Here is a 17,002-nt window from a genome sequence, read left to right as displayed (position 1 = left end):
TCACAATTTGCTATAAATCTTGAGTTAGTTCCGGTTTCCGGAAATAACAACTCACATTCTCAGACTGATCCTTTTGTGCCCAGTCATGATATTAATCCCCTTGCCAAATGGCAATTTCCAATCCAACCAAAGTGAATAAATAATAAAAGAATCCGTCTGGCCACACCCAGCTATACCCTGTCTCTTCTTTCTGAGGCGTGGTATATCCTTCAAGAACCGCTGACGTGCGCTCACTCAGTACTGTTCTTCCCCAAAGGTAATTTATTACCGAACACGCCCAACCGTTTGGCTCACAGATGTGAAACCTCAGACTGCCAGACCATAACAACATGTGAATAATCTGACACGGTGTTCCAGACCCCTCCGATGATTCAGCAGCTAAATTGATCCCGACACCTACTGAGTGACTGATTGCATTCCCAGCACCCCAGTGCATCCCTTCATTGGCCAGACTATGTGAGGGTGTGTGTGTGTGTTAGTGGTCGTGTGTTTGTGTGGGAGCGTGGAGGTGATAATCAGTTGTGGCAGGAGGGACTTTCTTGTCCCTGTTGTTGTGGCGTGTGGATCTGTCCCAGGCAGGGACTCCCAGTTGGTCCCTTTATACTCACCCCCCTTTCTGTTGTCCCCTGAGCCCACCTCTTTTGTTATTGCCTCTTAAACTTCACTCAGTCAACCTCCTGTTTCCCTTTGAAGAGGCTCTGTTTTCCCCATCTTTTGACACTTGAGAGACAGAGGGGAAGCGGAGGGACGTCTCGGGAAGTGTACGTTGCGTGGGGGTTATAGGGAAAGAGAGGGCTGGAGAGAAGAGGCTAAAGAGCGCTTTGCTGCCTTTGCTGCCGTCGATCAGGAGTAGCTGAGTGGGAGAGCCCCACGCTGAAGCGCTTTTCCTTCCTGCCGGCCTTTCTGTCATCTGTCCATACAGTCAGGGGAGAGAGAATCAGAGCGCGCTAGAGAGGGGTTGACTCGTCAGGATTGCTGTCTTGGGACTGCGGTAGTTATTTTCGAGGGGGGTGTGCTTGGGGAAGTTCGGGGTGTTAAGGCTGCAGGTGGTGCTAGGGAGTTTGTTTTGCCATGCGGCAAGCTTGGGATCGGACAAGTAGCACTGAGAGTGTCAAGAGAGGCCAAACAAAAATGCTGGGAAAAGGACAAAGTGGCGGATACCCCCCCGAGACAACAAGTGAGCTCTTGCAGAGGTAAGAGAACGTCATGTCCACCGCACATGTCTGAAGGTGTAGTAAATGCACATGCCTGGTGCTTCACATGGCTGTATGAAAAATGAATTTCTTCCACTGGGATTTGGGTGATGTCATTCATAATTACACTGTAACGTTCAAAAGGAGCAGTGGTGGTGGGAAGTGTTTCTGGAAGTTGAATTGTACTGGAATGTCGGCCCGCACCAAATCTCCCACAGTGCATCTGGTTTGAATTATACGTCAATAAAACTGTTATCTGCAGTAAGTCTCAAAACTAAGTATTTGGATATTTCCTATAAACTAGTATTTCATTTCATTTAAGATTTAATCAATTTCATGTTGTAGACAAAATACAGATGTTTGCGTTTAAGAAAAGACAATTATTGCAGTAATTTGTATAATACACAAATATTTATATACATCCTTGCAACTAACAAGCGTTGTACAATTAGTTCATTTTATTCCTCTTATTAAAGACCTAAAATTTGTGACTTGTTTTTATGAAAACCAATAAAATTTAAATTGGCTTTAAATTCTGGGTAATACAACTCGTGTTTTTCACTTTATTAGTTTTAATAACTAAAATCAAATACAGATATAAAATATAATTACTATGACTGTTTTAATTTAAAGCTATACGAATACAAACATGTTACAAGCACACATTTGTTTACCCTTATCTTAATAGGATTTAAAAAGGTTTGATATTTGATTATTTCATATTATTAACTGAACTACTTGCTGCTATGTTATCAATCTTAAAATCGGCATCTTTCCCCGCAGGGGAACAAATTGTATTTTCTCAAAATAGTAATGTACATAATTGAATCGCTATAGCTTAGTTAAACCTTTTTTTAGGTGAATGTGGTTATCAATACAAATCTTTTCCTGTTCGAAAAATAGAAACGATGAGTTAAAATATGTTTTTTTTTTTCATGGTTCTATGTATTGCATTCGTAGAACCACAAAATTAATTTGAACATACCGTACCGTTTCTATATCTGGCTACTTTTCTTAAAAAAAATGTGTTCATTTGGAAGTGGGAAATTTCAACGCAAAGTCTCTAAAACAAAAAGGCAGCTGGTGAAGTAATTGAAGGGCTTCTTGCCAGGAAAGCATGTCAAAGCCTTACATTCAGTCTGTCTGCTCCGCTGCATAGCTGCATCTCAGCACTGGTTGAGGTTACAAGACGGTTTACATATCTCACCGCTAAACCCAATCCAACCGAAATGTGCTTTGCAGCATTGTGTATTAAGTGAGGACTGAATGCTAGATATCAATACTAATTCATAAAAACAAGGAAGAAGCAAACAGTGATGGGGACAAGCTTGTTATTGGCCTTAAAGATTGACTATCAGATTTCAGACAGTATAGGAATACACTGTCTGAAATCTGAAATTCAATCAGCCTCACTGTGTTGTATGTTTTCTACTGGAGGCTCCTTCATCTACTGGAAGCTGACTTTATTGGGCGAACGTGTGTCATAGACGCACGAGTGATAATGGATAAGAGCAAATGTGGAATATTGAGTAAGTATGTGTTTTTGGGGCAACATTTAATTAGTTGTTAGCGACAAAGTAGGGTTCAGCAGTCCGTACATGGATTTTCAGTCCGCTGCTTATTTTAGATCATCAACTAATTAAGGATGTACTGCCACACCTGATATCCAGCAGAGTTTTTATGTTAGCCAATAAGATTTCTACTGCAAAATATTTGAGTTTGAAGGTCTTTAAATACGCAACCGCTCAAAACCATGTGAACCAGGTTACATGTTGAGGCTATTAGAATTGCAGATCGAAAAATGCCAAAAATAATTAGTTTCTGAATGCAGCTTCATGCAAGAACGCACAAAATGTAATGATCCTACTGTAATAATATACTAAGCCTAAACATGTTTGTTTTTTCCATTTTCTAATCAAGTTGAGTTTATTTATAAAGCCTAATATTGTTTGGCCTATGTAAGAGTAAAAATGGTACCTGGCCCAGCTTAAGCTTTCTAAGCAAAACTCACTAAAGAAGCCTTATGAATATGAAAATAATAGTTTTGTATGTTTAGGGAGAAGCAGTGGTCTAGACTACTCAATGAAAGATTCCCCACCTTGGACAATCAGGGGTGCAAATGGTGCTGCATGTAGAAAAAGGCAATGACAAAATAACGATCCAAAAAACAACTGAACAAAATGAACATGAAGTGTAACTATAATAGAAATACAGAGTCAAACAGTATAGTAAGTCAAATTCAGATATAACAAAACCAATATAATGAGTCTAATCAAATATGTCCAGAGGAGCATAAAAGAGTCCAATAACGTGCCGCTTTCTTTTTCTCTCATTCTTACAGTTTTCTTTTGTCCTTGAATAACAAGGACCTTGTTATTTTGTTCCGTTTGACTCCGAGTCTTCATGTAATTGGTTGCCGTCTCAGCACCTGTCGGGGTCTCTGCAGTAATAATGTCACATGATAACATTGTGGTCTTAAGTACTTCGGTTCTGATCTTAAATGATACAAAAACCTGTCCTGTCCTGCGTGGTCTTTGTCTGAAATGGGCGTCAAATATTAAATCCAAGGTGTCAGTTGCAGTCTTTTCTGTACGTATATAATTTATATACAATTAATATAATAATACATAAAAAAAAATCCATTGTAGAAAGCAGAACATGAGGACAATAATTTGTTGGATTAGGACTACTAACACATTATAGGGTGTTTCCTAAGCAGTCAGTAAGACAAAGCAGATAACATAAGTTATGAAAATCATATGGATAAAACTAGAAAAAGGGTCAATCCACCGGCCTTATAATGAAGCTCTGTATGGTGGACCCAGGCAAGCAAGATCTTGAAACTACTCGGAGACAAATGACATGATGAATAATGATGGGACTGAGAGAAATGGCTGGAGTTGTAGTTTTTCTGTCTGATGGACTGTACTTCGACAGATTTGTAGTTTAAAAAAAAGAGATTAGTTAAGCACGGTTAACATCTATCGTGTCATTATTTTCACGTGAGCGGTCATCCCTTCCCTCTTTTTCCCTTTTTCACTTTCCTCATCTTACCGCTCTTTCCCACCTGCTGGCTCTATATCACTCTGGCAGCATGTTACAGAAGGAAAAGTTGTCTAAGCAAATTGCACCTCGTACCACAGTCCCTGCAGATCTTCATCAGCACACTGACGTGTGAAAATGCCACAGGAAAGGTAAATCCCACTGAGTTGTGGTTTTTTATATAATTTGTTCTGCTTTATAGAGCTTTCACGCTTTGTGTTTATGGGGTTGAGTTTTTTTTTGGTTTCTCTTGCACTGTGGAGCCAGCAAAAGCCGCAGCTACATTTAATGAAATAACCCGAAGGCACCAAACGTTCTTATATTGCCTTTCTGACACTTACGATTGTAAAGGAAACCTTTTTTCTGTATAGCACTATAAAACAAATCCTTTAGATGTTGTCTTGCCTTTTCGTTTTGTTGCTAATTATAAAAACTGCTATTATTATTATTTAATTCCTAACTTGTCCTATGCTGATTATAACAGCATTAGAACAGATAAGTAATGATTGAGTAACGGTCATATAACAAAAACAACATTTGTTTTTATAATTCTTCACCCGACCCCCTGGATTTATTTATTTTTACCCAATTTAATATATTCTACCATGCTGACTGAAAACGAATATTGTGGCGGCATTGCCACTGATTTAATGGAAACAAGCTATTCTATTTTAAACATTCTTAAGCTAATAATAATTAGTTAGTTGAATCTTGCACCTCTTTATCATGAAAGAGGATTCCCTGCTGCCTCGAGCAGGAGTGTGTTTTTTTTTGTAACTGATCTACAATCTATCCACCCGAACATCTATCTCTGTTTGTCTCACTGGGTACGGGGTTAAATATTTCAAAACATGAGGACAAGTCTCCAGAGCTAACTTAACCTGTCTGGAGAAGTGAGATTTAAAGTCCTATCCCACCGAAGGTCATTAACAAGAGCTAATCTGGTGGGCTTTCCCCGCGCCTCATATGGCTCTGCCCAAATCACTTGTCTGGACTTAGCTGCGGCCATTGATTAGGGAGCTGGCTTTACAGCTCGGTGACATTGTGGGTCTCCTTTTGAAATCCCGTGGAATTTGTTTGAACAAAGAAATGCAATCAGTATTTTATTGTGTTGTTTCAGAGAGGGACACAGACGTTGATGGTTTACCCACACAGGCTGTAGGGGGTCGTACGACAAGAAAAGCAATGTAGAAACAACTTGTCTGTTGCCTCCTACAAAATGATTTTGAAATTAGAAGGATGTTTGTGAAATTAACATGAAATCCTCACAGAGACTAGATGGTATCTCCTCAGCAGCAGCAGTTCTTCTCAGTACCTTTAGCTACAGAAGGAGGAGATCAGTTATCCCCTGGTCTTACTTGTAGGTGAGAAGACTTTTTTTCTCCTTTTGCTTTAAAAGATTAATATTTATTGTGTTGCTTCCTGTCTTGCTACCATCAGCCTCCTCTCCTCCCCCCCCCCCCCCCCCCACCACCACCACCACCTTAAGCATGTGTTCATTACTGTGTTGACACGTGGCAGCAACTGTGGCTAATCTTGATGTTAAATGGCTGACAGTTGCATGGCACCAGGCGGGGGCCTCGGAGGCCTCGTAGTTACCAGGGCCCTGCTGGCATCTTCTTTGGTGGTGACACAAGTCAAGTCTAGGGGCATCTTGTAATTACATCAGTAAGTCAGCATCAGATTGTTATGTAAAAAAAAAAAAAAAAAAAAACACACACCCATGATATCAGCCGAAATCACAACGTTGTGCTGTGAGAAGAAGAATGTCCCATTCCCTCCAGCTTAGAGTGAAATGATCTACTTTGTGGAAATGAGCTGCTAGTGGCAGGTTCTTTAATAAACGTTCTGTGTACAATTCAAAGTGACATAAGAACAGAACAACAGAAACTTAAGATACAGCTCTCTAGCACGCATTTATGAGGTGTGGCACTTCTGATTATGAATCGTTCCGTACCACGATTCCAAACTATTCAATGCATAGACTTAAACCATTTTAGCACACAGGCTGTACATTGTCCTAAAAAAGACACCATTATACTCAGGGTTTGTGGAGACACCCCTCCAATAGAGGGAGAGAATATAAGAGAAGGTTGGTGTCTTGGTTACTGTAGCTATAAAGGAGCTGTCAGTGTCTCCCACAGGGTTTTGTGAGACTACGTTGGATGGATCTCGGACCCTCTAGTGGGGTCCGAGGACGATGCTTTTTGGACATTTTATTGTTGTACATTTTAAAATTAAAGTCATCAATCTGGTGCACTTTGAGAGAAAATAAGGGGCTAGACCTACAATTACTTTTTGTGCTATTGTTTAAGAGTAGAATGTAACTAATTACATTTACTCAAGTACTGTACTTATGTACAATTTTGAGGTAAATATACTTTACTTGAGTATTTCTATTTTATGTAACTTTATGCTTCTGCTCCACAACATCTCATACATAACTACATTTATATGTCAATATTAGTTACTAGAATACTTTGGAGAAACAGATTCTTAATACAAAATACAAATCAACTAATAAACTATGATGTAATATTGAGTAGCATATAGCCTAATTATTACGTATATAAAGTTGTGAAAACTAGCTCCACTTTTACCAACGAATTAATAAATCATAATTAAAAAATCCATTGATATAGGCCTACCATAAATATAATATTTGAAATGGGCCATTCTGCATAGTTAGTCTACTTTTGCTTTTGGTACTTTAAGTATATTTTAATGCTAATACTTTTGTAATTTTACTTAAGTAGCATTTTGAATGCAATGGACAAAATTATTAGGAAACACTGGATTGGTTGATTGGTTTTGGTTGCTTTGTTGTATTCGTTTTGTTTTAATTCAATATTTTTACTTTTTGCTATAACAGAAATTGTGCAACCTTGTGATGTAAGATTTCATTGTTAAACGTCAACAAATATCCACCAGCACTGTCGATCTTTGCCTCCTCCTGCAGCGTATTGTTATGTCTTAGTGGAGAAGGGTTTACAGGCGTTGAGTTGGTAGACTTAGCAGGACTAACTGTCTGGAACAATGGCAGCGGACAGAGTTAAAGAGGCTTAAATGTCTTCATTCACTGTATCAACATTAAAAGATAGCAACGAGGAGAGAGTGTTGTCAAATATTTCCATCTGGATATATTTACCAATGAGATTTACACATACCTTGACCAGGCTTGAGTGGGATAAACCAGTTAATCCTGAAACCCTCACAGTTTTAGTGTTTTGTTCTGGGGGCGCCAGAAACGAAACTGTAACGTGACTCAGCTGTAAAAATGTCAGCTTGTACGATAGTGATACAGCTTCGATGTCATGTTTGTAATGTCTACCACAAAACCGATAAAGAATAGCATAGTTTATAAAGAGACACAGTTACCGTATTTAGATTGTTACAGTTGTGTAAGTACAGGGCTCCAAAAGCCAATAGCTTCGATATCTTTCCATAGTGAGTTTTACTTGATTGCACTGAAATCACATGTCCGTGCAGGTGTGTCATCTTCACATGGTAAATAAACTGTAAGCACATGTTCTTCTGCTCCCTCCAAAACCAAGCAGGAGTTGACCTGAGCTGAATCTACTGGACACAATCAATCAAGTCCTCGGGGATCAGCTCCTCGTCACTACCTTCCCCAGTCGTTGATGCTTAGCTGGCAGAGTTTAAAGGTCTCGGTGTAAGCACATCTAAATTTAAAGGGTTGTTCATATGAAACTAATGAAGTGCACTCCCACATGGTAAATATTCAGCGCGGGCAGCAAAGACGTTTGTTTGTTTTTGCGTATTTATGGGTTTTGCGTGTGCATGTTTTTCTATGTGATAAGAACATTCAGTACGTTTTACACTACCTCGTCATCCTTGTATATCATTTTCAAGTGGCTGACTTTTGGGGGGAGATGAAAGGGAATATGACATCACTGTGGTCCTTCAGCCATCATTAGATGATGTCGTATTTTTGTTGTGCGTTAATCATCATGATGCACGGCCCTTGGACTCTAATAGCAAGAGGGTCAGAAGCAAAAGACAAGATCTTAGAAATGGCAGACTATAATTTTGCACAAATCCATATGTCATAGATGTTCCTCATGCAGCATTCACAATGTCGCGTTTGATTAACGGAAAGCAGAAGTCATTGAGGGTGAGTGACAGACAGTAACTGACTAGTGTTGCCCATGTGGCCGTTGTATCGTCGATACGTCGGATTTTCAACTCTTCGTTAAAACCGGAACAATAACCAGAAACAGGAAGTGGTTGACGGGAGCCATGCCTTCAAGAAAATATTTTAATGTAATTTATTTTTTTGACAATCGAATTTGATAATAGTTCATATTATACTGTGTTACATTTCCATTTTTGACTTCGTGGTTTGGGTATGACATCTGTCAAAAGGCAGAAATACGTGGTTACAGCAAGGTCTCGGCTTTCCTCCATGTGTTTTTTTGACCGTTCCTTCCTGTTGTGTCAAGCAAAGAGCTCTGCTGTGCTGCTCCTGGGACAACAGATGACAGCTGTGACAAAGTCAGAATGTAACTCTGTATATTCCTGACATATACTTTCTTGAATGAATATATGAATATGGTTGTGGACCTGAAATCAGAACCGAGTCCATGGTTTGTACATGAAGTTCTCCGATTGATTATTCATAGCATTCTTCAGCAGGAACCTCCTCGTCTTGCTTCTTTTATTTCATGTTTCTTTGCAAGGCGGGATCATTTTAAAAAAAATATGTAAATATTGTATCCTTACCCCAATGCAGGAAAGATCTGTTAGTGAAAGGATAGAGTTGGTCAACTATGTAGAAGAAGGAAAATATGCTCCCTCAAAAATCTCCACTTGAGTTTTTCACCATTGTGTTGATCAGGTACTGTAGGTTCTAGGTGGTGTAGGTAGGCCGTGGTACGTGGGCACTTTGCTTGAATTCAGAATGATTAATTCCCACGTTAGGTTCTATGAGTCATCATAAATGAGTCAGACGCTGTTTTAAGCACCTGTCAGTACTGCCACCGCTGCACTATTTTCGTCTGACAAGGCTAACATAAGTAGGAGGGCTCTGCTACTTGTTGTCAATCAGATGCTTTTGGTATTTGTTCAAAAGATAGTAAAAGGGAGAGAAGAGGAAGGATTAAATGGTGCTGCTGCTTTGGTTGGCACATACAGACTCGCTTTCTTTTGACACTTCAGACAGTGTGGAAAAAGTCCATACTGACATTTTTGCCACTTTCCGGAGCTGCTTCACAGTAAAAACATTTCACCTCTTTAGGAGAAAAAGAAAATATTTCGGTAGCTTCTTAGCTGTCTAAGCTGAGTGCACAAAATTGACTTTATTTTCTATGTTATACACCAAAACACAAAGAGGACCTTGCTGAGCTGAGGGGAACAGTGTTAAAGAATGAAGATATTTTGTCTCGCCAGGCTGCAGAGCTAATCATTTTTCGAAGCAGAGTGAAGTTTTCTGCATGCAAAGATATGCTCAACAGTTGGCGAGCTTGTCGGTACAGTTAGTGTGCTCACAAATCCGGTCCAAACGGGGCATGTGGGCATGTGGGCATGTGCAGATGACAACATTTCACGCCTTTTGACCCCCACCAACCCTCGTATCTACAAAAACGCAAAAGTATAATGTATGCTTTAGCCAACAAAACATTTAGAAACCAAAATCATTTGCTCCTTTACTATGAAAAGTGACCAAATAAACTAGAATTAAGATGTTTTTATGACGTCTTTACTCTCAGCTCCCTTGTTATGTAGAAGTATATAACGCTACGGTAAAGGCCTTTGGAGAATGTATTGAAAGCAGTTGCCCTCCATGGTTTAACAGTCAGAGAGTATGGGTTTTCTAAGTGACGCATTAACACGCCCCCCCGTTTTAAGTCGAACGCAGCCGCTCTGCTCAGTGAGGCTCCACCAACAGCTGAGGCCAGGGGAGATTGTAGCACGTGTGCTCACCCCAAAGGCATGTTGCTTTTGTCCACACGGTGACAGGGGCCAGAACACAGGACGTCAAATTTACAGTTCCTCTGCCGCACACAGGTGCAGCACACACGCACACGCACACACACGCACGCACACACACGCACACACACACAGACGCACAGCCTTTTGGACAGCACAATGAATATATTCTTTTTTTTCTCAGTCTAAAGCTAGATAACTGCTTTATTTGTTCTGCACAAGTAAGTAAATTAAATAATTTAAAGCAGACTGGTTGAAAACAACACATTTGGTCTTTTCCAAATGGAAATGACGTGTGTTTATTTGAATAAAGAGCGGGGAAGTGACCTACCACTGTAAGAGCATGGACATTGTGTATCACTAATTGTAGGCTTTTTCCAGGAGTTTTTATGTGGGGCAGCTCCTCTGCAGGTGAGCTGCATTAGCATTTACTGGGCAGGAGAGTGAATGACATCTTTCCACAGATTTTTATGGTACATTGTGCAAAAGTAATAATGTTGAGTGTTTATTTAAACAAACAGAAATATCAAAAGCATGAACCAGTGATCCTGCTAGCACATGACGAATTATAGTGAAGACGATGCATTTTGTTTGTTGGTGTATTTCTCTGTTTAATTGTGATGGTGTTATGATTGCATGTGGATGTTTTTGCTGTGTGTGTGTGTGTGTGTGTGTGTGTGTGTGTGTGTGTGTGTGTGTGTGTGTGTGTGTGTGTGTGTGTGTGTACTATTATATGTCTGTGGGACAATCCCTTCTCAGGGCTCCAGAGGCGGGGTTGGAGGCGGGCAGACGACATGACGTACATGCACTCCGTCATAAGTTAAGGATTTACTCTTAAGTTTGTGTTTAGGATTTTAAATGAGTTGATTGCAAAAATCAAAAGAGCTAGACCGTTAGTGATTATGTTGAATTAGAGCTTGAATCCTTCCACCATCAGGTGGACCCCATCCCATCAGCAGGGCTGGCTATGTATAGGTCCCTAATAGCAGAGATGCCAGGCTCAGGCTCTTGGCCCCTGAAAGAGAGGGAATAACAGGCAGGCAGAAGGAAGGCGTGGTGTTAATTACCTCCCTATAATTATTCGTAATCGCCAGATAAATGATCACTTAGTGAAATAGGATTCCTCCGTTCTGACGTCGACGCTTTAGACCAGGGAGATGTTTATGTGTTTGTTAGGCCACAAAGCTTTTAATTATCTTGCCTTAGGGGAAAAGTCAGCTGGTCTCGGCTTCAGCTGTATCAAACGGTTAATACGATGTCAAGCCAACTCGTAACTTTGTCAAGTGTTAAGATGTTTGATGTGGTAACAGCGTGATGTGCTTCGTGCTAAGAACTTGGACCAAATTCAATGACGAGGTTTCGCGCCTCCCTCTCACACTGAAATACATATAATACCTTTGATAATTACAATGATACGAACCTAACCTAAGTGCGACAAGGGGGAATTCTTTTTTTGGCTTAAGGTAAGCAAGTCATCCGTTTGTGGTAGGCTGGCCTTTAAGTCAAGGGAGTATGTGGCCCAAGGGTGAAGGTGATAAAACATTGGTATTTGCCTGCGGTAGTATAATCTGGCCACAGGGTTAAGAGTTTTATCCCCAGCACATTGGCAACTTCTTAAAAAGCTAGTTCATAAAGGTCACCAAGCCACATTTGAATCACCAAGTTGATCCACTATCACATCACTGTAATAGAAAACACTTTGGAGTATTTAAAAGAGTTATGCTTTGTTATCTAATCCCATTTGTCCCACGTTCTTCGTCAATGTCATCCATCCGAATTCGGGGTTTTTCAACAATGTTATATGGACACGTGTCCTTGTAAATGTAACAGCTTATGGCCTGGAGGAGTTCAGGGTCAGTCTACTTTACAAGTAGCCTCAGTTGGAAACGCGTGCGTTGCTGAACTCTGGTTGATTGGTGAATTTACCGTCGCACACGTTCCCTTGTACGGTATGTGGTACGTTTGGCATGTTTTTCTGGCAGTTTCCATTTTTGCATCGTTCATCCTAACGCAATAATAAGAATGCCGCATTGGACACAGTAGAGTCTTGGATTTCTAGAAGTTGGTATGAAAGTATTTAATTAAAATAGTATATCAGTTTATTTATTTTTTTCCCCCCCACATGTCTATCGTGTGTGCAACGCACTGAAGCCGTACCAAACTGACGAGTTTGTTGTTGGGGCAGTAAAGTAACATGTGCTGGTTCTAAAACAAGCTTTTATGTGTTTCACTTGTCTTACAGATCCAGATTTATGGGTCTGGGGTCAGCAGTGTCCTGCAGGGACGTAGATGCTCTTTTCCATAACTATTACCACCGTTGGTCTTACTCGATCTAATTAGTGGCTTGTGTGTTTTCGCAGACTCTCGTAAACATGTAGCCGGTGAAAGCTTATCAGCGCTGTTCACACTTCAATACCTTTTTGACCATGTGTGGCAATGAGTGGCATGCTTGAAGAAGCCTGGTGATTTGTGACGGTATTAAAATACGGTTAGACATGTTATAGGGCTGGCTCATGTTGCTTTTTTTTTTTTTTTTCCCAACTTCTGAGGCGAAAGGAAAAGCAAGGGGCGGAGTCAGTCAGATGGTTAAGACTGCTCTCTGTCTGGCACATTCAGAAATGCTGTCTGTAGGGCACCAGGTGGGAAGTGTATAAATTATCAGACATTCCATGTCCCCAACACTTGTCTGATCCGGAGGTTCCCCCTTAGTCCAGATATATGGAGGTTGTTGCTCCCATGTGGCATGGTCGATAAATTAGAGATGTCAGAAAAAGTTTTTTTTCTTTTTAAAATGCAAACATATGAGGTGAGCAGTGAGCACGCATAGCTCTATTTCAGCCCCCAATTTTAGGATAATCCAGCAGAACAATGATCAGAATCATACAAATAAAGCAAACATTTTAAGTTATGCTATTTCTAGGAAATTTTAGGAAAGTTACGTCTTTTGCAATCAAGGTTGATTATTCTTACTGTTCGACTAATTTTTGCAACCCACTGTTTTGATACACATTCCTTTAATGTGCTGAAAACTAGAGGTCATAATGTATGAACAATTAAGGTACCTTTCCATGTAGCGTGATAACCTTTTTTGGCTCTTATCAGCTGTCTCTCTGTGAATTAGTCAGGGTGAATTTGAGCTGCGTAGTTGTTTTCGTTGGTAAAATGTTGATGACGCTGTCGACAGTGTCCGTCAGTCGCTGCGGCGAAAGGAGAGTATTATGTCGCAATTTGTGTTTCCTGGATCTGGTGCAACTTTTTTGCAATAAGGAGCGCTGCAGCTACTGTTACACGTTATCCTAACCACTTTTTCCCTGAAACTATTTCACACTTTAACCGCAGATTTTACACCAGTGGGATCCCACAGAACTTTGGAACAGAGTTACATTCAGGGATTAGATTTAAATGGGCCGAGCGGGATGGCAATAGGAAGAGTGGCTCACATGAGACCACATTACCACCAGTGAGAACCACTCAATCTGTCACCAAACCCACTTTGTATTATCTTGCCTGTAATCAAAAACCACGGCACCATGCCGAACTCCCTGTGCCATAAAAGTAAACAAATTAATGCCAGTTGATGATAATATATTTTCCGAGCAAAACAATTTTGATCAAAGAAAGATTCCAGGTTGTTGAGAAATATACAGGAAAAGGAAATTAGAGAATGTGTTTACGTACAGTGTAATAACGTGATTATAACATGTGCCTCCTCGATGTAAAAGCATATATCTACCTTCAGTCTGCCGTCCTCCATCGCACCGTCTGATCTGTGATGAAGCACAACCTCCTCTTGAATTCAAGTGCCATTGAGTGTCTCAAAGTGTGGAGCAGCAGGGGTGCGCATTTTGCTATATTTTGGGTGTAGTGGTGAGTCATCTAAAGGTTTGTGGGTCTGGAGTGAGTGAGCACAAACCTTACATAACACTAAAATAGTTACTTTGGAAACTAGAACAGGTAATGCATCATCGTTTGTGTTGATGGAACAAAAACAGAAGTTTTCAGCACACGGTGAAGAAAGTTCGGTCTCCTGGCTTGTAAACATTACTGCCAACAGAACACTTAGCCGGATGCTAACGTTGTACCGTATTGAAAACAGGTGCCATGATAACCAAACACATTTTTTAATACAGACACACATCATCAGTCATGACCCCATTTTCATGATGGCTGAAGAGACATATTATTAAATTATAAATAATGATGATAGAAAAGACGTTACCTTTTCTGTGGCGGCTAGCTCCATGCTAGCATCCACTAGCACGGTCAGGTTTTATTCATTTATAATACTGTAACTTTTGCCAAAATGCTGCCAGACTTGACTTAACAGCAGTCATTGTGACTTTGTCAGTGTGGGTGTTAAATGAAGGTTTCTTTTGTGAAAAATGCAGCCATTTCTGCAAAGACGAGAACTTCCTGACTACCAAATATGTCCATGTTTAGTGCCGTAGTGCGAATGGGCAAACTAAAGCGAGGGGAGTTACTCCTTTACGTCATAAAGACAACTTTGCGTTCTTAATCTCCATTTCCAACATTAACTCTTGGTGCTGGCTCCAAGGTAGAGACAATGTCTATTCCTGGCCTCTGCTATCAGCCTCTACCATACTGCTATCAGGGTCGGATGAAGAGATGTCTGTGTGTGTGTGTGTGTGTGTGTGTGTGTGTGTGTGTGTGTGTGTGTGTGTGTGTGTGTGTGTGTGTGTTGTGTTATCTGGGGAGACATGGCTAAAGAGGAGAAGACAGTGGGAAGGCAGAGAGGGTGAAACAGAAAACCCTTAAAATAAAGAGAGAGAGAGAGAGAGAGAGAGATGGCGAGAGAGCGGTGTAGATGCACACACAGACAGAAAGAGAAAATGATGCTGTCACGACTGGCCGTTTGAGGAACAGATTAAGAATTGGGCATGCTGATGGGCCACCTAAAATACCCAGTGTGATGAGGGAAGCGGCTTAGAACGTCTCTGTTTGTCAGCACAAGGTCAAAACCCATATTGAAGACCGATTCATCTCCCAAGTGATCAAGTGCACCTCGGGGAGGTGGGAGGGCACAGGTGGTGGCTACTGACTTCCCCTTTAAGATTAGCCGTTATTAAGTAATTGGCTGTAATTGCACTGCTGATATGAATCTGTTCTCTCCCTTTCCACTTTTCTTCTGAGTAACACGATCTGTTTCAGACCAAACCTGTAGAGTCAGAGTTTACACTGCAGGTCAAATGAATAGAATTGTACTGATGGGTGCTGGTCTGGGACAGCTTAGATACAGCTGTCAAAGTCTCATCGATGTGTGAAGATGGCGTGGCAGTGACCTTCCTGCCTCCCTGCAGTGTGTGGATTTTCCCCCTTGCAGATAGTAAAGTGAAGATAAAGCCTCTCTATCTCAGATTGGCTCAGTGCGTTGTCTTTGCACAGCGGTGCGAATGCCTTCCATCTAATAGATCACTTTCTGAACGAAGTCAAATCCTACCATGTCATTTTTCCTCACATCTGACACGCTCGCCCCTACAGCTGGCAGCTCTGGTTTCCACGGTCTCAGATGCAAAATAATGAATTTTTAGTTTAGTTTAGAAGGATCTCTGCACAAAACTAAAGCTAGATCCTGATGCTGTATATTTTTAGCCATCAAATGACGAAACACAAAGTGTCTTAATTGTTTCTATTTTATGTGTGTATGTATTACTTTAATAGTCACTTGGTTCCACGGAGAAATCCCTTGTTGGTCATCACTCAGTGGCATAGCCAACCCATTCTGTCCACCAGCTTTGAGAAGGATTTCTCACTTACACCGGGGGTTCTTCAAGGACGATCTTTTCTTTTTCCCCGTTTCCCCCCTTTTGTTTATTTTTCATTTTGAGGGTTCTGTTGAGCAGCTGTTGGAAAAGTTGCAGAGTTCTCTTGTTTCATTATTTGTGTAATTTGCTGTAATGACTACTTGAGCAGTGTTGAGCCATATGGCCACACTGCCCTCCCTATCACTGTCAGATCTTTATTGTGTGTGTGTGTGTGTGTGTGTGTGTGTGTGTGTGTGTGTGTGTGTGTGTGTGTGTGTGTGTGTGTGTGTGTGTGTGTGTGTGTGTGTGTGTGTGTGAATGTTTTTTCCCAAAATGTTTCACCCATGTATTGTTCTGAAGACATCATTTTGGATTGTGGTGTGCATGTATCATGCTGATGTGATCTGCTTGAAACTGTATGTCAGCATTCCAAGACATTTGAGACGACCAGATTAACACATTTTCATCTTGAATATGATATGGGACCAATATTACCAAGGAACATGCTTGAGCTTAGTAAAGACCGTCTACTATGTATTTTCAAAGTAAAAGTTCAGTGCCGGTCACTATTTTGTTGAAATGAGGTACTATAATAATCCATAATGCAAATTGAACACAATGTGTATACAGTATATCAATAGGTAAACCATTTTTTAAGCTTGAAGATTGATTTTGTAACAGCGGCTTCACAAAATTCAACAGCTTCAAATGTTTAATTATTGATATTAGGCATATTTTGTCTTAAAGAGAACTGTAGGGATGAGTAAAGCCACCCTCAAGCTGATGTTGTACCGCAGGTCTTACACCATGGCTCATGGCTCATGGACATACTATAATATGATTTCCCATGTAAGGTGATGGGAGTCATTTTTAAAAATCCTGTTAAAAGACTTTTTACTGTATGTCATGTTGTAAGCCTTAAGAAAGCACTCTTGTTTGGTATTTATTACATTAACTGGACAGGAAAGCCTGCAGTTATTGCTGATGCAGGGGTTTTATTTGCCATTTTTGTTTGTTTCCTGAACAGTCTCTTAAACCACGGGGCTTCCCTTGGCA

At 40.5% G+C, this 17,002-nt stretch overlaps 1 protein-coding gene across 1 annotated transcript in view; it reads left to right on the top strand.

The window, feature by feature from the left end:
- Positions 1-711: 711 nt before the first annotated feature.
- rbm20 (RNA binding motif protein 20) overlaps positions 712-17,002 on the top strand; it is a 43,753-nt gene continuing 27,462 nt past the window's right edge. Inside the window, exon 1 of the mRNA XM_068727212.1 lies at positions 712-1,193. Coding sequence (XP_068583313.1) covers positions 1,072-1,193 — 122 coding nt within the window. The 5' untranslated portion in view covers positions 712-1,071. The remainder of the gene's footprint in view (positions 1,194-17,002) is intronic.

This window comes from Cebidichthys violaceus, unplaced genomic scaffold (assembly GCF_023349555.1).
Source record: "Cebidichthys violaceus isolate CVI_PGR_0920_01 unplaced genomic scaffold, fCebVio1.0.p SCAF_4, whole genome shotgun sequence".
NCBI lineage: Eukaryota > Metazoa > Chordata > Actinopteri > Perciformes > Stichaeidae > Cebidichthys > Cebidichthys violaceus.
The sequence above is the reverse complement of the archived record's forward strand: the minus strand, read 5'-3'. Positions and strand labels throughout refer to the sequence as shown.